General features: G+C 35.3%; 1 protein-coding gene across 2 annotated transcripts in view; it reads right to left on the bottom strand.

Moving 5' to 3' along the window:
- Positions 1–117: 117 nt before the first annotated feature.
- Positions 118–22,240, bottom strand: part of Nmdar2 (glutamate ionotropic receptor NMDA type subunit 2) — a 415,630-nt gene continuing 393,507 nt past the window's right edge. Inside the window, exons 8-17 of one of the 2 annotated variants that reach the window (XM_089633428.1) lie at positions 21,409–21,576; positions 19,622–19,746; positions 18,057–18,209; positions 17,749–17,851; positions 16,648–16,796; positions 15,029–15,249; positions 9,383–9,569; positions 5,058–5,168; positions 1,640–1,744; positions 118–527 (exon numbers count right to left, since the gene is read on the bottom strand). In XM_089633428.1, coding sequence (XP_089489554.1) covers positions 485–527; positions 1,640–1,744; positions 5,058–5,168; positions 9,383–9,569; positions 15,029–15,249; positions 16,648–16,796; positions 17,749–17,851; positions 18,057–18,209; positions 19,622–19,746; positions 21,409–21,576 — 1,365 coding nt within the window. In that variant the 3' untranslated portion in view covers positions 118–484. Of the gene's footprint in view, positions 528–1,635; positions 1,745–5,057; positions 5,169–9,382; positions 9,570–15,028; positions 15,250–16,647; positions 16,797–17,748; positions 17,852–18,056; positions 18,210–19,621; positions 19,747–21,408; positions 21,577–22,240 lie in introns of those variants that run through there. The other variant, XM_089633429.1, reaches the window with a different exon arrangement.

Here is a 22,240-nt window from a genome sequence, read left to right as displayed (position 1 = left end):
AGGGCTTAATGCCTGTATAGAATGCACCCGCCCGCCCTGGGGGTATGTGTACCACTAATTGGGAACCACCGATTTAGAACATAATAATATTGTGTTTACAGGTGTAGCCTAGTATTCACGGGCGAGCATATCCAAGCGAGCATGACGTCACTGGCGACGAAAATTTGTGTATGAAATTTAATGCAGAAATGCTTGAAGTTTAATGCCCGTGAATACGAGGCTTGTGACAGAAGAATATGGAATTAGGTACCTACTGCAATGTTCAAATTTTACAGATCTCAAAATTTGACACTAGTTCAAGGAAACAACTCTATAACCACTGAATCAAAAATGTTACTAAGTTTACCCCTGTATTCTGTGAATCACTGTGGGATTATTTGTAAAAACTAAAACCTTTTGGTTTTAAATTTTAAAACTATGGATGATTTGTACAAAAAAATAACTAATATAAGTGGATTCTTCGGCAGTAAGAATGATTTGTGGATCACAGAACAGTTTCCATCTCAGCTATTTCTGTTCGATCCGGCCTGAAAATACAAATGTCTCATTAGTTCAATTTATATTGTTGACTAATGACGTGTTGTCTCATAATAGCCATTTAACAATGCCTTAGGAAAGAGAAACATTAATAATGTGAAATAAACAGTCAGATTTTAACGTTTTAGGATTCACAACTCTCTTAGTCAATAAAACACCGGTTTCAACAAAACCCTTGAACTTTTATTGTGATATCTGGACCCCGACCTGAGGTTCTCTACTTAATTACTATCCCATTAGCTGTATCCTGCCACGCTTTGCGCCGGCTCAGTCTGTCTGTGCAGATATAGAAACAATAGTGTGTGTTGCTTTTACGTCCAACAGATGCTGTTTTTCAAATAAAGTTTTTACCTGTCACAGGTGACATCTATATGATATAGGTATATGAAAACTCAAGCGTTTTCGAATGCAACATTGTCTTAAAATTTCAAAATGATTGGTGAAGAACTTTCAAAGATTTAAGATTTTAAACAAACGAACATGTACATTTTTATTTATATACATAGATAGATTATTCTGGACAGCTAATGCCATCTACGGGTAACCTAATAATCTAGTGCCATCTATGAGTGAGCTCAGAAACACTTACATATACATATTTCATAAGCACAAATTTAATTCCTAAAAAAGTACAATACTGTTCATGAAATTATTATTTCATCAGCACTACGAAACAGGAATATTTCTTTGTTAGCATTTTCGAGAATATCTAAAGTCATGGTGTTTGAAAGACAGAATGCGAAAAGAGTGTGCAATATAGTTGTGAATGAGGAATACTTGGAGCAGGTGGATAAGTTTGTGTATTTAGAAAGTATGTTTACGAGAGATGGGAAGGCTGACAAAGATATTGTAAGTACTGAACGCAGTTGGCGCTAACAAAAAATTGTCCAAAGTAGCGACGCTAGCAGTCCACAATGGAGTGCTTGGTACCTACACTGATGTATGGAAGGGAGGCATGGAACTGGCAGAGAAAGAATGAAAGTAGACTGAATGTTGTAGTAATGAGATCCCTGAGACGTGCGTGTGAAAGATCAACTAAAATTACAGACCTTAAAGGTAATACAGAAAATCTATGAAAAATGTCTTGTGAAAAATTGCTTACCGATAAAGATCTCTGGCGCTGCCTCCAATAAACTCTGGTGACAACAATTGACTTCTTGTCATGTCCCTTGTCCCAGCCCGTAGTAAATCTGACGCACTCGCCAGTCTAGAATGTAAAAGAAAGAAAAAACACTTACTATCAATGGTTACTTCAATTGAAATGCTTACCTGACTGATAATGAAGCATATTGCGGAACTTGTTGAAAGCATTGCCTTTTCTAATGGCTTGGGCTTATATTGCAATCTATACATTTGTGGATAGTTTTCTCAGTAATCATTATGAGATATGTAAAAGGGAATATGCTAAATTTATTAAGGGTAAGCTTAAAATTATTTATAAACTGCTCGTTTATAGATGGCGCTAATTTAATAATTTTAGGAAACAAATAGTTTATAAAGTACGTTATTATCAACGTGTTCATAGATGGTTCGTTAATTTAATTATTTAATTGAAAAACACTTTTTGCATGTTATGCTTTAAATTATTAAGACAATTTTTTTGTTATATACGCAATATAAATATGAATAAAAACTCAATTCTTTGAAGATAGGCAAGCAAATACAATATAAGATTGAATCGCCGATACAACATTGTATTTTTGTGCCTTTCTTCAAAGAATTGAGTTTTTACATGGACAGAACTATCTGTTCATACTCATATTGTGCATGTACGGGCGCAAATAAATACATAATTCGTTTTAATATTTTAAAACATATCTTGCAAAAAGTGTTCTTCCTAAAAAAAAAAAAATAAGCGATATATATGAAGAGTTCATGAATAATTTTACTTTTACCCATACTCTAGTTTGCAAACTAAAATATTCGAAAATTAGTACCCACACTCTGGAGAAATGTGTTGGTAATTTAATAGGTACGGTATTATACCTTAAGTGGAAATTTCTTTGTCAACGGGTTTGTGGGATAACTTTTTGAATTATGCATAGTTAGCTTCATAAGTTTGGTTAGTATTGCGATTAACCAACCCATGCCATGCAGGTCCTATCTCTGATGAAGGAAATTATACAATGTATGTAGGTATGCCGAACCTCTTACATACTAGGATATGTACATACTGGCTTCTGTTCTATTCAGGATGGTTAGAAACGATATAGCGATCAGCGATAGCAAAAAGATTAATAGCTGATTACAGTTTATCAATTATACAAGGTACATAATAATATATTTTTACATAATTCTGTGTTTCTAAAATAAGGCAAGGCGGTTTTATCAAAGGCAAATGTGTGCTTTGCAGAAATATAATGCAATTCGTAACCATGATAGCGTTTTACACATGATAAAGGACTGATGCAAGGTAATAAAACAAAAGGTAATGGTAATAATATTGGATGGGTAAGTAGCCTTGCATTTTAATATTGGATGGGTAAGTAGCCTTGCTGGATGTTGGATGGATAAGTTAGTAATCTTTCATTTTCAAATTGGATGCGTAATAACATTGCCTTTTAACACAGGATATAATGTAAGTAAGTAATATTGCTTTCTAATGATGAATGATTAAGTAATCTTGCATTGAAAAATTGATTGGGTTTAGATTACTATGTGTTACTATTAAGTTGGATGGAAAGCAATATTGCATAATAATATTGGACGGATAAGGCCATTCGTACATGGAGATACTTACAAATGATTCGAGTTTTGTGCGCGCAGCATATGCGTCGCTCATGAGTATCCATCATACTAGTTTGCTAGTCTTCATACACAACGCGACGCGTCGACAATGGGTATGATTTTAGTTGCACGCTACTGACAGTGCTGGTAGGACTCTATTCTAGTTGCGTACGCATCTTCTACTCGTTTGACCGAAATGGTTTCCGAGCATGATTTTATGATTTGTTCTGGAGGTGGTAAAATATGAATGCAAATTTAACTATAATTTACCGGAATACGTAAGAAACGATTTAGCCGAGAAGGCGTGGATTTAGTTTGGAAAAAATGTCAATCTGACATAATTTTCATGTAATTTCTTGGCAGCGACGAATGCACTTCAATCAATATTTATTTTGTTGTATAGGAGAACCCAAAATCTTCTTTAAGATCGTTTTTTATGCTTACGAGTATAATAAAGATAAAGAAGTGCAGTATTGTCTTCATCGCTCGATTCACTTGACTCGTATTAAGCCCACGGCTACACGTGATAAATGATCCACATTCAGTATAATTCGGGTAGTGCCTTGTATGGAAACCAGCTTTAAAGAGTAGCATATCAGTAGGCAACTTGTGGGTTGCATCACAGTCACATGGCTTGTAAGTATCTTTGTGCACGAAGGACCTAAGTAAACTTATGTTTTATAATGGATGGAATAGTATTCTTGGGTGTTAATTTTGAATGGGTAAATCTTGTGGTGTATTACATTTTGGATGGGTTAATTTTGATTTACAGGTGATAAGCTATTCATGTTTTATAAGGATACTCAAGCTTTTTTAACCTATGAAAGCAGTAAGAAATATTACAAGCATTATTGTAGAAAAAAACAATACATCAGCTGCCACTTAGCTCACTCTAGAAGTTCCAATGAAATCAACATCTCTATACAAAAGAAATATAAAAGCACTAAAGGATTATTAATACTTAGAAAAAACAACAATAGTTAAAAGCCTTAATATGTATAGGTACCTAATATTAGGTAGATATTATATTTTTGTACATTTGACCATCCCAAATATTGATAAATTAGACCTTAACAATTGAACAAAACCATTCAGCACGTCAACTTATAATATATATTTTTTTAATTTCTTGTGTTTGGAACCCATCACCGTGACAAACTTGCGAAAACCTCTTACAGACATAAAATTGAAACCGTCACATATGAACTTATGAACATTCAATTACGCCTAAAAATAAACAAATTGGTTTAAAGAAGGTTTGATCGCATTGCTTTCACGTGTGCTCCTCAATTGCAAGCTAAATGCCTTTATTCACAAGAAGCTAATACAGTTCAAATGATGTTGCAAACATTAATTAATTAATTTCTTTATGGTCAATTATTTATTTTATGAAAAAATACTTAAAATATTTATATAAACCATGTTTCACTCAAATATTGCGAATCCTTTGGGGGTGTAGTAAAATTCAGTGAAAACTATTTTGAAACTAATTAGGTGTCCTTATATTCAAAGCTTTCCAGATGTTACACATAGATGTGGTAATACGACTGACGTGCGTAACGTCAGTGAAAAAACTCCCAATCGAGCCACGATTAACAGGAAAAGGAATGAAGCAACTGCCAGCGGCGTTTCGCGCCATTTGCATTTGTACGAAAAAAAATTTGAATTGGATTCATATTCACCCCTGAAGATTGGCAATATGATTTTGTAACAACATGGTTTTTAAGGCCAAAAATATTTCGCTGGTACAGATTGGGGCTAGAGGTCTGTATTTTTCTGGGATGGAGACTTACTCCGCGAGGCGAGATTCACTGGCGGAGAAGGAGGTCTTGAAGGCCATCACCTCGGGCGGAGACTCCATGGCCACTGGGACGCAAGGCCAACATGATGCGCCCACCACGCCCCTACCCGTCCAATCAATCCATCATTATTACTTTTACCAACTAGGGGACGTCCACAGGGTTAGGTTCTTTTTGTAGTTTAAATAAATAAATATATTTTATTTTAGTTTTTTTTTAAATATTTTTTGTTTTGCTTCTAATTGCTAAAAAAAATTTGCTCGTAGAGAGTGGTATTTTCTTGGTTCATGAGTAGCGTGTTATCGTTTACACATCCCTCTGAGTAAGGTATGTTATGGACGGCCCCTTACCATTTCCCAATATTCTTACGTATCTGCAGTGGAAATCGCTTCATGAAATGGGAAGAACTGAATAAGATATTATTGAGCTGGAAATAATCTAATTATGATCATGGCCGGCCCTGAGCCAAACGGCGCATGGTGCTATTAAAAAACCTCAAGGGCGCTGTGTTAGGTACTAAGTTATTATCGCCTCCTTGGCTACTTGCTCCTTGGGCACAGGACCGGCACATAATATTTTCAAATGAAAGAGAAATATTTAATTGATGAAGAAGATAATACTAATAAATCGAAACTAAACATGAAACAGAACAAGAAAAATCCCGGTTGTCCCGGTAAGACAGAGATCCTGGGTTCGATTCCCAGTTGACCAGTTACTCGGGTGAGTTGGTTGAGGCGTTATCCCGGTAAGACAAAGATCCTGCGTTCCATTCCCAGTTGACCAGTTACTCGGGTGAGTTGGTTGAGGCGTTATCCCGGTAAGACAAAGATCCTGCGTTCCATTCCCAGTTGACCAGTTACTCGGGTGAGTTGGTTGAGGCGTTATCCCGGTAAGACAAAGATCCTGCGTTCCATTCCCAGTTGACCAGTTACTCGGGTGAGTTGGTTGAGGTGTTATCCCGGTAAGACAAAGATCCTGCGTTCCATTCCCAGTTGACCAGTTACTCGGGTGAGTTGGTTGAGGCGTTATCCCGGTAAGACAAAGATCCTGCGTTCCATTCCCAGTTGACCAGTTACTCGGGTGAGTTGGTTGAGGCGTTATCCCGGTAAGACAAACATCCTGCGTTCCATTCCCAGTTGACCAGTTACTCGGGTGAGTTGGTTGAGGTGTTATCCCGGTAAGACAAAGATCTTGCGTTCCATTCCCAGTTGACCAGTTACTCGGGTGAGTTGGTTGAGGTGTTATCCCGGTAAGACAAAGATCCTGCGTTCCATTCCCAGTTGAGCAGTTACTCGGGTGAGTTGGTTGAGGTGTTATCCCGGTAAGACAAAGATCCTGCGTTCCATTCCCAGTTGACCAGTTACTCGGGTGAGTTGGTTGAGGCGTTATCCCGGTAAGACAAAGATCCTGCGTTCCATTCCCAGTTGACTAGTTACTCGGGTGAGTTGGTTGAGGTGTTATCCCGGTAAGACAAAGATCCTGCGTTCCATTCCCAGTTGACCAGTTACTCGGGTGAGTTGGTTGAGGCGTTATCCCGGTAAGACAAAGATCCTGCGTTTCATTCCCAGTTGACCAGTTACTCGGGTGAGTTGGTTGAGGCGTTATCCCGGTAAGACAAAGATCCTGCGTTCCATTCCCAGTTGACCAGTTACTCGAGTGAGTTGGTTGAGGCGTTATCCCGGTAAGACAAACATCCTGCGTTCCATTCCCAGTTGACCAGTTACTCGGGTGAGTTGGTTGAGGTGTTATCCCGGTAAGACAAAGATCCTGCGTTCCATTCCCAGTTGACCAGTTACTCGGGTGAGTTGGTTGAGGTGTTATCCCGGTAAGACAAAGATCCTGCGTTCCATTCCCAGTTGACCAGTTACTCGGGTGAGTTGGTTGAGGTGTTATCCCGGTAAGACAAAGATCCTGCGTTCCATTCCCAGTTGACCAGTTACTCGGGTGAGTTGGTTGAGGTGTTATCCCGGTAAGACAAAGATCCTGCGTTCCATTCCCAGTTGAGCAGTTACTCGGGTGAGTTGGTTGAGGTGTTATCCCGGTAAGACAAAGATCCTGCGTTCCATTCCCAGTTGACCAGTTACTCGGGTGAGTTGGTTGAGGTGTTATCCAGGTAAGACAAAGATCCTGCGTTGCATTCCCAGTTGAGCAGTTACTCGGGTGAGTTGGTTGAGGTGTTATCCCGGTAAGACAAAGATCCTGCGTTCCATTCCCAGTTGAGCAGTTACTCGGGTGAGTTGGTTGAGGTGTTATCCCGGTAAGACAAAGATCCTGCGTTCCATTCCCAGTTGACCAGTTACTCGGGTGAGTTGGTTGAGGTGTTATCCCGGTAAGACAAAGATCCTGCGTTCCATTCCCAGTTGACCAGTTACTCGGGTGAGTTGGTTGAGGTGTTATCCCGGTAAGACAAAGATCCTGCGTTCCATTCCCAGTTGAGCAGTTACTCGGGTGAGTTGGTTGAGGTGTTATCCCGGTAAGACAAAGATCCTGCGTTCCATTCCCAGTTGACCAGTTACTCGGGTGAGTTGGTTGAGGTGTTATCCCGGTAAGACAAAGATCCTGCGTTCCATTCCCAGTTGACCAGTTACTCGGGTGAGTTGGTTGAGGTGTTATCCCGGTAAGACAAAGATCCTGCGTTCCATTCCCAGTTGACCAGTTACTCGGGTGAGTTGGTTGAGGTGTTATCCCGGTAAGACAAAGATCCTGCGTTCCATTCCCAGTTGACCAGTTACTCGGGTGAGTTGGTTGAGGTGTTATCCCGGTAAGACAAAGATCCTGCGTTCCATTCCCAGTTGACCAGTTACTCGGGTGAGTTGGTTGAGGTGTTATCCCGGTAAGACAAAGATCCTGCGTTCCATTCCCAGTTGACCAGTTACTCGGGTGAGTTGGTTGAGGTGTTATCCCGGTAAGACAAAGATCCTGCGTTCCATTCCCAGTTGACCAGTTACTCGGGTGAGTTGGTTGAGGTGTTATCCCGGTAAGACAAAGATCCTGCGTTCCATTCCCAGTTGACCAGTTACTCGGGTGAGTTGGTTGAGGTGTTATCCCGGTAAGACAAAGATCCTGCGTTCCATTCCCAGTTGACCAGTTACTCGGGTGAGTTGGTTGAGGTGTTATCCCGGTAAGACAAAGATCCTGCGTTCCATTCCCAGTTGACCAGTTACTCGGGTGAGTTGGTTGAGGTGTTATCCCGGTAAGACAAAGATCCTGCGTTCCATTCCCAGTTGACCAGTTACTCTTTTTTTTCGGTGTCTTGTTCAGTTTCATGGTTAGTTTAGATTTATTAGTTTTATCTTGTTCTTCAATGATATACTACATTGATGGGTAAATATAACCTTCAAAAGATGTTCCAATACAAATCGCTATTTTTCATGGCTACCATTTTGGTGAGGAATGATTTTCACAGTACTTCGTTTATTGAAATTGAAAACTAACAATAAAGAACGAGCATATATCTTTTTGTCAAACATGGTACCCCTCCAGAAATTCTATTAAATTTTGGAAATTTGTTACGCCGACATTCTGAAAATAATGAACCAAAAAATAGTGTCAACATTATAATTATTATACTCTCACCAGTGTATTAGTAATCTAATAAGGTACTTAAATGATTTACCTACTATAAATTTTATAAAGTGAACAATATAGCGAAATGTGACTAATTGAAATTGATGTCAAAACATGCAAAATCATCTGTTTAAATTTTGTGCATTTACCTACACAAGGTGTTTTGTGATAATATAAAGAAGAAGAAGAAGAATTAGTCAAGAGAGAAAGTAAACACAGTCACAAAAGCCAATAATGTGTAACACATTAAATTTCAATTATCTACAAAGACGTGAAACATTTGAGAACAGTTAGATTTTTCATAAATATCACAGTGATGATTGTATTGTAACCTTTTAAAATTTTTCTTCCAAGGATATCTGTGAATCAACGAAAAGTATTTTTGGTAAAAAATTACGAAATTCAGGCGGAAGTTTGCATATTATTACGAAGTAGGTATCTATTGCCTTTTTTTGTAAAATTAATAAAGGACTAACAGCCTCTCAGGAATATGTATTTCCATTTTTATAAATGACCAAGGACTTGAGATGCACCAAAGTTTTGCTCAATTTACGGAACCGAGCAACTCAAGACTTTTATATAATTTCATTTCATTTCAATATAATCAACTTTTAATGCTTTTATATAATTTTTCAAAAGTGTGTTGAATTTCCATTGTCCTGAGTTACCATGGAACCCAAATTACAGCACCCTTCAAGTTATTCATAGGTGCACAATCTACCAAGTTAATAAGTATAGGAGGGTGTGATTACCTCCTGTGCGGTGCCTTGACTCCGTGGGCCTCCATCTCCTTGAGCAGCTGGCGGATTCGCAGGCGGGCCAACTCCAGCTCGTGGCGGGCCTTCCACAGGCGGGAGTCACACATGGGGTCTATGCAGCGGTGCTGGCGGATTATGTCCGTAGCCTCGTATACGGCCCCACGGAACGTGAGCGACTTGCCTGGAAAGTTTTATGGGTTGTGTGTCAGTAAGATTTCACTTATCGACACCATTATAAATAATTATGTATAATACATTTTACTTAATGTTTAGTTAGGTACTAAGTATTACATTAATTATATTATACAAAAGAGGGAAACTGCTGAATCTAGAACACACAGATAAATAAAATTAAAATTATTTTGCGTTCTGAGATTTTCCGGACACCGTGTGTGTGTTTCAGAACCACACTACAAAAATTTCAGAAGGGGTTATTAAATTATTCATTAAAACCCATGGAAAACATTATAGTGATTTGTTTTTAGGGTATTTTGCCGTGTTGCGTTACCTCCTTCCTTAGCCAATGTTTCGGACAGCATTGCAGTGTCCATCATCAGGGTAGATGTGTAATGATGGAAACCGCAATGCTGTCCGAAATTTTGGCTAAAGAAGGAGGTAGTGCAACATGGCATGACACCCCAAAAACAAATCACAACAATACTTTTGTTAGTGAAAATCTCAAATCATACCTATGGAAAACAGTTTAATTTATTTCCTCGCCGCTGGTTGGGAAAGGGTTTTTTTTATTTTCTGTCCCTACAATCTAAATGCGATAGCACTTTTCGCAATTTTTTTACATTATGGTTTGTTAAACTGTGACAGCATTTTTTTCGTGTACTTTGCGCACTGGCGTGAAACACAAAGTATACCTGCAGTAAACAAACCATTTATTCTTTCTTCAGTCTACTTAGTTTTAATCCCTCAATGTCGAAAATTGTACATTCCATTATGGCACAGAAATATAATTGACATCTTAAATTTTTAGGCATTTGAGCAACCTGTAAAATAAATAGGTTTGTATGTGTGCAAAAATCGCATATATAAAAGGTCGTATATATTTGAAATTTGTATAATGAAATTTCAGTCTGCTAAAACACTTCAGTATCAGGCCAGGAGAGTAATAAATATGGACAATGCATAATATGGAATAATAACTAAGACAAAGGTATAGATATTATATAGATTAAAATATAAGTTTTTAAAAAAAGATTATTAAAAATTAAGTTTTTTCAATATTCCCCATCATCTTCAGTTCGATTATGTCAAAATAAATTAGTGAAAAAACTCCAGGCATCTTTTTATTCTCCATACAGAAGTTTAGACAAATATGATAATTGCTGTAGTACAGTACTGTCCCCCAAAATAAATAATTATTAATCTTTTTCGTATTGCAAAATACAAAATATTATTTTATTAAAGCAGCCTGCGAAATTTTCTCAAAATAATTAAGTGAATTTTAACTGGAATTTTGAAATACACAAAACAAAAACTTTAAGTAAGTTGGTATTCACTATTATTATCTCAGTGAGATTGGTGGAAAGGAACAATATCCTCTCCCCTTGCAAAAGCTGCCTGCATAAAGAAAAAATGTCCTTTACCAGCAAAAAAAAGTCCTGGAAAATAACATGTTGGGAATTTTCTATAATTACCAAAAAATCTATCACGGTACATAGCTATAACGATAAAATTCATTTGTTTGTGACAAGAGTGGCCGTATTATCATTTTTGGGGCATTTTCTTAAAATGAATTTGCCGCAAAATTTTTATAATACACCTAAAATAAAATTCTTTTAAGTATAGTGATTATGTAGGTATAATCACAAGTAAAACATTTATGAGTGAAAATGTGCCTAAAATGTTGTTAATTGTGTGACAATATGATATTATAAAATATGTATGTAATATTATTTTACTATCTTCACCGAGAAGAAATCAATTTTAAAAAACAACAGAAATACATCTGCTTCAATTTTTTTATTGAAAAATAAAGACAATATTCTCATAATCCGACAACGTTATTTGATTTCCTCTAATTTCCATCATTATATGTACATAGGTGGTAAATGTTGTGCTATTATGAAAATAACTAGCAGAGGATTGACGTCACAAATCCTTGGTTGGAACCCAAACCATTTTTTGTCTATGTAACCAGTAGCTAAATATTTCCGATTTTAGTTAAGCATACTTGTAAATTCTTCTTCTTTTGACAAAATCAGTGTTGCCGGTACTTCAGTATAATTTTTCACTCGTAGGTAGTCACCTACAGCAGTTTCATAATTTGCTGAATCTCAGTAGAATAAAATAGTGATGTGTAATGATACTGATTTATTAATAGAATGAAAAAAAACTAATGACATGAATGTTTGTTTTAGAAAATGATTTCTTCTCGGTGAACGATTTTGCAATATGACTGTAGATTGTTATTGTTGTTGAGTTGAAAAAAAATAACCTTAGATTTACCTATTATTTTGGAGAATCATCGTTTTTACTACGTTTTTCTACGGACTAAAAATATTTTTAAAAATGAGGAGGGGTGAAAATAAATAAAAGAAAAAAATAATTTATCAATTCTTCTCTTGGTAGAGAATTATTATAGGAAAAATAATATTTTTTTAATGAAATCTAATTTATTTAATATATGGTTTTTGATGTATACTAACTATTTTTGTTGCGGGCTCGGTCCGATTGCGCTTAAAAGAAACATGGTAATTGTTTTGTGATTATGTGGTTTGTGAAAATACTCTGTTATTATCAAAAGGGTTACACAAAGAAATTAAAAAATCAAATGAAAACCTCTATAAACACGACTACGTCTAACACGATGGTACGGTCTCCCTATGGGACGCTACATATTCATAGTATTTATTATATTCACCAACGGGTGATAGTGTTGATTTTAGATTTATAGTAAATATGATAAATGTTATGAATTTTACTCTAGTGATTATACCTACATACAAACACACACGATATACAGTATTATAATATATAATAAATTCGCTAGCTGTTAGTACTTAAAATTAGGAATTATAGGACTATCAGTTGAACAACCTCAATTTTCGAAAGCTTTAGAAAAATTGGGGTGTGGTTTTTCGTTGGCTTGTAGCAAAAGAGCGGGCAGATTCTTCATGGCGATGAGTCATCACCGGAATGAATACTTAGTTTCAAATTTGATTTAAGTCTGTGACAGACCACGCAAACAGCGCACTATATTTTCGTGGTTTGGCCTATTATTGCTCGCCATACATTCCCATTGGTAGTGCATGGCAAGCGATATGTTGAAATAAGCCAAGCCATGATGCGTATAGCGTAATGTGTTGCCTACCTTAGACTATAAGGTACCTTGCACAGTCAGTTTTGTCAAAGTTAAAATGGAAATTGGAACTACGATGTCACTTCTAAATGAAATAGGTAATGTAAGTTTCCCACGAAACATCTATTTACAAATAGTATGTAATCTTGATACATGGGTTTCAATATGCACTTAACGCTTGTTTACGCTAGGTCATCGACATTATGTGTATGGTATGAGCACAAGCAAAATAGCTAATGTGAGCATTCTCATAATTCTTGACGAAATATGATCCAATTTACTTATTTAATAAGTTGTATCACCAATATAATAGGCCTAGATCAGTTGATTATTTGGTTACCAATATTCTTAAGAGATAATAATAATCACTTGAAAAATTCACTGAACTGACAGCGAAACACCGAACACGATACAGAGATATTGCCAGAAAGAATTAGCTCTTATTGTATTATGTCACATCTATAGCAACCTTAAGCATTTTGCATTAACTACGAGTCACCCTGTAAAATACGTGTATACAAATAATACTGACAATGAGATCTTATAATGATCCATTTGTACAAACATAATAATATCACTAAAACTCTAATTGAGTACTTTTCCAGTTCGGTACTTCGGATATCCAACCTGCTTTCATCTCTGTTGAGCAACTGGTATAATTTTTCATTTCCATACCTACACATTACTTGCTTTCATAAATGGTTAAAAAACAATCTTGCATTTTCTTTTAGTAGGGACTATGTTGAGTTATAGCATGCTACTTTCGGCATTTCATTCATAACTTTACTACAAGGTACTAACACATTCTTACAGATACCCTAAAACATTGTTTACTTACATACAAACATCTTAAAAGATAAGAATAATCTACATCACATTAACGGTATGCACATAATATTTCTATTGACAAATATAAATTCACCAGAAATGTTATGATAAATGTTATTATTACCTACAAGTTAATTCGGACATTGAGTTGAGTATTATAAAATAGGATCACACATTTTTATAAATATGACAATATTGATATGTATTCACTAAATCAAGAATACCTTAATAAAACTTCAGAAATTTTAAAAGACGCCTTAGGAATTTTATCATGCAGAATCTGTAGATTGGTAACCTCATACTGATATAAGAATAAATGCTTGAGATGTCTCATGTAACAACCTACCCACAAAGTAAGTATGAACATCTTAATTTTAAGGGTTCTTATTCTCGAGCGTGACAATTGTGCATAACCTGACCATAGTAAGCAGAACTGTCCCATTATTGGTATTCTGTGTTGTCCCCAAGGAGATGCAAAAATTTCTACATTTAGTGAAATGCAATATCAAACAGCAAAATCTTTATAAAGGTTACACTGAGCCGATTGTATGGCTAGCTTTAGACTTGTAAGTTTTATCGTAAATTTACGAAAAAACTTACAAGTCTAAAGCTAGCCTATCCCTGAGTGGAAACTTACAATAGTCACAGAGAAAGGTTGTACGTGACGTCCCGTTTGAATATCTTCTACCTTTTTCGTTTTCATACAATAGATGTTAGAAGGAAAAAGATGCTCATTAATAATACTTCTCGCTGGGACTACTTTATCCACGCTGCAGTCAGATTGGGTAAATTTTACCGTAATGCGCTCGTGGAAAGAAGTACAAAAATCAGTTAATTAATATACTATTTAAAAAGATACAGGCGTATTCAAGGAATATTGATTGTGCAATTGTGTTGTTTAAGCTTTGAGTATATTTTATGTCTGCCTGGCACTAATGCCCCGGTACAAAATTAGTTCCCCCTAATGAACATGTTGTGGCTGACAAAACGCAACTGCGTGTTTCTTCACTAAAGTTACGTTTATCACTAAGGTTAATAAAAAAAGTGCCAAGAATTTCAATCGGACTTTAAATCATCACCGTTATTACTTTTGTCTGCCAAGTATCCCGTTTTGGAAGAAAAAATAAATGGTCACATTAGTTATGCACGATGGCTGATCAAAACTGACCAAATAAACTGAGATGTCTTTAAAATGTTCAATGTTTGAAATGACAATAATTATCGTTGATCAAATCTGAGGTTGAAAACCCAACATACTTCAATCCAACGAGTTTTAAAAATTTTATGAATTCAAAAAATTCAATTTAGGTGTTTTGAGAAATTTTTAATTGGAATTTCATGAATTTCATGTTGCATATTGTATTCGTCGTTGAATTAAATAAAGCTTAACAGATTACTATTCATATGTAGATGAGGTCACCATCCCACAGAAAAAATTAAAAAAAAAAAACTATTGTCTACATTAAAACAGTAATAGTATTTGAACCCATGTTCAGTACCCATTGAGAGAGAGATGAGCGCGCAGCAGCCGCCCTGATCGGACTTGGCCAGATGCTGGCGCAGGTACTTGAAGTACATGTGCTCCATAAGCAGCAGCAATGCGGCCAACAGGATGCCCGCCATCAGCAGCAGGAAGGCGGAGAGGAACTGTTCCAGGGCGAGGGGATCAGAGGACTTGTGCTCTTGCTTGCCAGGCTTGCAGGTGCCCGTCATCCAGTATCTGGAAATGATGGGAGAAAAATATCAATGTCTTCCTTCACATCAAGCTGTTTTGATGTTTTACTCCCGGAGGCCCTGAAACATGGCAGGATATATGGCTCACTCCATCGTGGGGGGATGCTGTGCGGAGGGACTTTTTAAGGAATGGAAAGAATCTTGAAGAGAACTATAATAAAGGAGGTAGAAAATTCAAAAGTGTGCAAGTTATTCCGCACACGAGCTATTGATCACAAGAATGATTCTAAGTCAGGTTGTTTACAGAATTTGAACAGTCCATCGAATTTCGAAGTTTTTTTCAATTTCTGTTATTATTTCAGTTATGTGAATCAACTGGCCCATAATGATATAAAAACAGTCCTTGAAAACGAACTTTGAAATTTGACAATGAATTGTTAAAATTCTGTGAAACAACTGGCCCTTTTCAACAATATTTTTTTTATTTTCGAAGTTAATTTTTTTTTTGATTTTGATTTTGTCTCATCTAAAAATTGTTTAAAACAATCCATTTGTAATTTACATGATTTAAAAAAAAATATAAGACAAGTACGTATCTATTATAAATTAATAGATCAAGCTAAATGTCTTATCAATCAAACAATACATTTTTTTTTGTAAATTCTGTTTTGATTTTATCTACACTATTCTATAAGATTGAATATCTGTTTGTACGTACATACAAAGCGAAGGACAGGAATAAATTAATCATCTCCATAAAAGTTCCCACAAAAAAACTCAACACGCTACAAGGTTCACAGAAAACTTATTAATCCCAAAAGCAAACAAAACTATATTTCAAAAAGGACCACACTACATAGCCATTAAAGTATATAACAACCTTCCACGTAGCATCAAACAAATAACCGGCATACTTAAATTTAAATCATCACCAAACAAATTTCTTTTAAATAAATGTCACTACACCATGAGAATACCTTATGTAAATTAAATACCTCTGTTTTTTATTTTTTATTTACATACATTATTTGTTAACGTGTAATTGTTGGGTTATGTAATATAATGTGTATTTGTTGGGTTAGCTGGAAGAAATAGGATGTAACCTATAAGCTATACTCTTTGTACTCTGTATTTTTGTGTAGTAAATATTTTTTTGAATTTTGAAAAAATACCTGATTACCCCGAGATAGATTAGAATTTAGCAAAAAATTACCTAATTTACATAAAAACTTATTTAACTTCAGCTTTGTAAAGAGTGTTTCACATTTCACATGTATTTTTCCATATTTTTTAAACCTAAAGAAAGTACAGTAAGTTTTATAATAAAGTTGTCTCATGTAGATGTTCAGTTATTTAAAAATAAAGCCTCTTCTAGTTTTGATAAGAACACTGCCTTTCATGCTCGCAATATTACTAATATTACTATTTCAAAAGTGAACAATACCTTCTGAGTCTCTCCAAATCCCCGTTGGCCCGAAAGTCTAGTAGTCTCTTGTTGAACATCTTAACGTACTTAGAATTTCTGCTGAAAGCCAATCCGTAGCCTGTCATTGCGTACCATGCACCAACTGTCAGGAGGCGGCAGTCTTCATCCTGGAATACGTTCATTGATACCATGTTTATTATTAGAAATATTAAATATCAAAATATTCTTTTTTTATTTAATTTATAATCAACACAACAGAAAGATGTTAAAATTAAAAAAAATCGTTAATACGAACTGTTCAATACCAACAATATATAAGATTGATCCCCGGTGCACCGGTGCACGGGTGTGGAATTCGATGTACACGAGCTGAACACCCATTCACAGTTGTCGATTTTGGCTTCATGAGAATGGGCTGCTTCTCGACTTGTTTTTGTGTAAGATGGCTCGTATGTAGAACGAGCTACTCGCATCAGTTTTTTCCTTTTCATTTATATTTTATTATATTAATTTATATTTATACTCATCTTATCATTATACCCATTAATAAATCCCTTCCTTTAGCCCCTTAACCCACCTCCCAATGCTGCCCAAATGGATGGCGACACAGCTCCCCTGCCTTTACACCGTACAGACAGGAGCACTCTTGTGAAGTGTCACATAAAAAAAAAGTTTAAAAAAAAGAGAGACAATAAAGTTTAGGCCTAGTGTGAAGCCAAGTGAAACAAGATATTTGAGAAATTTAGTTAAGTTAATATGTTTGAAATCTTTCCAGTACAGTCAGTGGGTGTTATATTATAGTCCACACATTTGAATAAGAGGTTAAGTTGGTTCGTTGAAAAGGAATATGGATAGTTTCGAGGTTTCTTAGTAGACGGTGATTGATGGGAAGATTCTACTTTTAGAAAGTGATTGAAACAAAGGAAAATAAGGATTTTTTTAAAGATTAGGATGATAAAATAGGAATTTTGATGGACGAGTATTGAAATTTATTTGCCATCTTTGTGATAATATATGCATGATCGTACCTATCTGAAATTTAATTTGAAAAGATGGACATAATTGACTGAAGTATTAATTCATTATTATGACAATGCAGTGCCAAAAATATTATCATACCTGTGAAACCAAGTAATCCAAAACAGTTCCATCATAAATGAAGGCGTCCATTTCACCAGTCAGCACAGCCCCAATTCCATCAGCCACACTCGTCTTATTGTATCTGTAATTATCACATAAAAAAACATGAATATTTTTTGAGACATTTTTTATGTTCCATTCACTAACCTGCCACTCAAGATTGATGGGTACCATTACGAGAAGGATTGATTATGATTATGCAACTATGTATTTATCATTGTGTTGTACTATTTTTTTGACAAGTTCTGTTCCATAATTATACACATAAACACTTTTAAAATACTTACGCCCTCATGTAGGCATGCATTTCCTTGAAGTATCTGGCCAGGGTGGAGTCCGTGTGGCTCCAGGGAATAGTGCCGAACTTGAACATGGGTTTGTGGGAGAACGGCCGCGCCAGACGGTGGTCGTCCAGCCCCGAAAACTCATGGAACTCTTCTCTGGAAAGGTAAGAAATGAAGAATGTTAAATGTGAGAACTTGAAGAACTCTTATCTGAATAGGCAAATAGTTTAAAGTACCCAGATTATTTGAAAACCGTTTTTCAATTTCATCATTGTAAAGTTAACCCAAAGAGACGTTACACTTTTTGCAAAGATGGGTTATATTTTATTTGGTTTTAAGCCGAGCCGGGCTTTTACATGACTTTTAAGAACAGAATATAACCTAGTGAGCTATAAAACTTGAACAAAAAAAATTAAGCATGATATGTATAACAGTAAGCTGTTTATGAAACAATATTAGTAAAACATGTAACAGTAACATAAAATAATTTAGAAACTAGAAAAATACTACATATAGGATAAATCAAAGGGTTATTTGGTTTCTTCAATGGTAGTTTACCTGTTTACCCCTTTCCCAATAATCCCATTGATAGCTAACGTAGTCACCCTTTTGAAAATGATAGGTTACCTGATTATATTTTTCCTGGTGATATGTTATTCCCCATCTTGAACTACAGGTTACCTGGTTTTCAGTTTTCAAATGTATACTGTGTAGAAATAAAACTTACTGATAATACTATTGTATATTAGGGTGTATCGATTTTTAACTTTTTTTTTGTTTTCAAATTCCAAGTTGAAAAAAAGTTGCTACTAGGTACCACAACTTACCACAAAAAGTTTTGGATTTTTAAAAAAATGTTTAGGTCTCCCGCACAAGGCCTAAAGTTTTAATTTTTTTCCAAAAATATCAAATTTTTTTTAAATTTAAAAAAATAAAATCGTAACATTTGTGTTTATTCCAAGTTAAAAAACAGTAATATTAGGGCATAAAAATAAATAGGTAGTTTTAACTTTAAAAAAAACATGGTTTTTATATGTACACAAAATTACAAAATTTCATCAAAATTAACAAACTTTAGGGCTTGTGCGGGAGACCTAAAATCCATTTTTTATAAAAAAAATCGGTTCTTACTTATTTTTATGCCCCAATATTACTGTTTTTTTAACTTGGAATAAACACAAAAGTTACGATTTTATTTTTTTTAATATTAAAAAAATTGATATTTTTTGAAAAAAATTAAAACTTTAGGCCTTGTGCGGGAGACCAAAACATTTTTTTAAAAATCCAAAACTTTTTGTGGTAAGTTGTGGTACCTAGTAGCAACTTTTTTTCAACTTGAAATTTGAAAACAAAAAAAAAGTTAAAAATCGATACACCCTATTGTATATACAAACAAACATGGAAAATGAAAGATCTCTTACAATCAAAATAACTAAATATTGCTCAAATTTGTAAGACCTACGTGAAGAACAATAGTTAAAAGAAACAACAAATCTTCTACCTTCTTTACCATTTCCCAATGATAGGTTATCTGGCTAGTCCTACTCCAGTGATAGGTTGTTGGTTACCTGGTTATCATGAAGGCGGCCAGGTTGGCAGTGTAGATGGCAAGGAACACGACAGCAAACATGGCCCACACGTTGGTCATGAAACGGGCTGTGAAGCCTCTGGGAGAGTCCACGTGGACCGCGGCCTGGAATCAATTAAAACTGTTTGTTAGTTTTAATTTTGCTTATACCTATTGTAATGTATGTAGGGATTAACGAAATATTAGGAGTATTTTTTATAAATAAAAAACAAATGCGTTTAGGTACCTACTAATTCATTTTGAATTATTGTTGATTATTTAAGACTATTTCCCAAGGGAATGTATTAATAGAAGAAATCCGACTGTACGGAGGTTTTCAAGCCAATTTTGAGCAACGTCAGACTCAATGTTGTTGTTTGAAAAGCAGAGACATAAAACAAATTGTAAATCTCGAGGATTGTTGGTAAGGGAAGGGAAAATGTTGTAATCCTTAGAGCAAGATCAGGATGACAGGGATGTCTCATGGAAAAAAAACAAAGGTCTTGAATAGCTGCTTTTGTAATAGTAGCAATCAGACGACATTTTATCCATAAACGACGCACATCTTGGTAGTGGCCTCCAATGACTAACTCCCTCGAAAAACTCAAACAAAAGCATAATAAATTTGATGTTGGAAATGTTGATTTTTTTCAGCTTTATTTAATTTAAATTTCATTTAAACGCCCAGAGGGATCTTACATAATAGTTTCTACAACTTACTAACATTAGAAGTAGGTACCTATTAATCAAAAATAAACTTAAAAATAAAATTGCTCAAGAGAACGAAAATAAAAGCATCATCTTCAAATAGATGACCGGATAACTCATCAAAATGACGATTCAACATTTCTTTAGTGATATATTATCATCATGATATGTGTTGAAACAAAAACTAGGTTAAATAGGTTACGTACGTTATGTTTATATCGGTTCCATGATAACTCAACCCAGTTACAATTCAACACACTTTTAAAAAGTGATATAAAGTCATTAGAAACGATGAAAAAAATATTATTTTTAACCTAACCTAACCTAACCTAACCTAACCTACATAACCCAGTTACTAAAGATTTTGTTTCATCACTTTCCATTACTTTATATAGCTTTTTAAAGATGTGATGAATAATCATTGTGATGATTTATCTGGTTATTGTTTATATCCACTCGAGTGAGTGGTTGTATATAGTATAGACAATTACCATATTATTTAATTAATATCATTCCTCAAAATATTAATAGAACTACTTAATGCAGTTTAAATTCAAAGAATCCACCTAGGTTTCGCCATTTATCCCATAGGTATTTTTAGGTTTTATAGATTCGGCATATTATGACAAGCGATCGCTCAAAACGTTTTTGCAATATGCCAAAAATCGCTTGAGTGGGTTAGTTTTTTTCATCGCTTTTAATGACTTTATAATATCACCTTGCAAAGATGTGTTGAATTGAATTGTCCTTGTATTGGGTTATCATTGAATATTGAACTCACTGACGTCACGTTGTGACTGTAAGTTACACACACATAGTTTTTCTTTTCATAAAATGTTCAGGTTATTTTATATATTTATGAGTCATTGACCAAGAAGGAGCTATTATGTACATGTAATATTCGGTAAGTAGGAACCTAAATGTACCTACTGAAATCTCTTCTGAAAGATAAAGCGTCGGTAAAATTATTTATGTAATATAAGCTGTTGTATTTATTGCGGCCATCTATCGAACCAACACGAAAGCTCAACCCTTACGACTAAACAACAGCTTAGTAAATAACTTAGCCGAGAAACACACCTGAAAAAGCACCGCCCACACGAGCCAGTAAGTCCGGAAGAGGGAGAAGCGATGCGGTGTGTTGGGCTGGTCCGCCCTGAGGGAGAGCTTCATGTCAAATCCGCTAGGGGAAAGCCACTCGAAAAGGAATATCATGAAGGTTGCTGCCTGGATAGCGACCACTCCCACCTGCAAACAGAAAATACACAGCTTATTACACAAGAAATGCGATGTGGGCTTGTTTCGTGATCCAAAAGTCTGACCATTATTTGCTTATTTCAAATACACAATTGTGTTTCATGAATTACATTTTGATCAAATGGGATGGCGATATACGATGCCAGGCAAGTTTAAAAGAGACAGAGCGAGGGCCCGATTAGCCTTTGGCAGGGGAGGAGACTAAGGCTCGAAAGGCAGTGAGCAAGATTTAAAAAAATCGATATATAACTCACGGAACGCACGGAAATAGCGCCGCAGGCGAAAATATTTCTTTGTTGAAGCGCAAGCCAATAAAATCTGTCGATTTATATTTTTCGAAAAGACTATATTCCACACTATTTAAATATATCCAGTTTTCATAGGGCCCTATTTTCAACTTCGCTGTACTAGTTTGTGGAAACAGGACTAGAAAAAAAAAATTTTACACAAGCAAAAATGTTGCTTGTGCAATGATGGAGAACTTATCTAGCCGAGGATTATATTCGCGACGCCTGGGTGGGCAGCCATAAACGGCTCACCTTATTTTTTCTAACTAATTAAATATAAATAATTTATAAAAAATTCATAAGGTTTCGTTTTTTTTCAAATAGTGGTAGGAAACTTTGGTTTTATAGTAGTGTACATTTAAATATTT

This window comes from Hesperophylax consimilis, chromosome 7, assembly GCF_061612785.1.
Source record: "Hesperophylax consimilis isolate HC1 chromosome 7, BYU_Hcon_1.0, whole genome shotgun sequence".
NCBI classification, from domain to species: Eukaryota; Metazoa; Arthropoda; class Insecta; order Trichoptera; family Limnephilidae; genus Hesperophylax; species Hesperophylax consimilis.
This window is presented reverse-complemented; position numbering and strand designations above follow the sequence as displayed.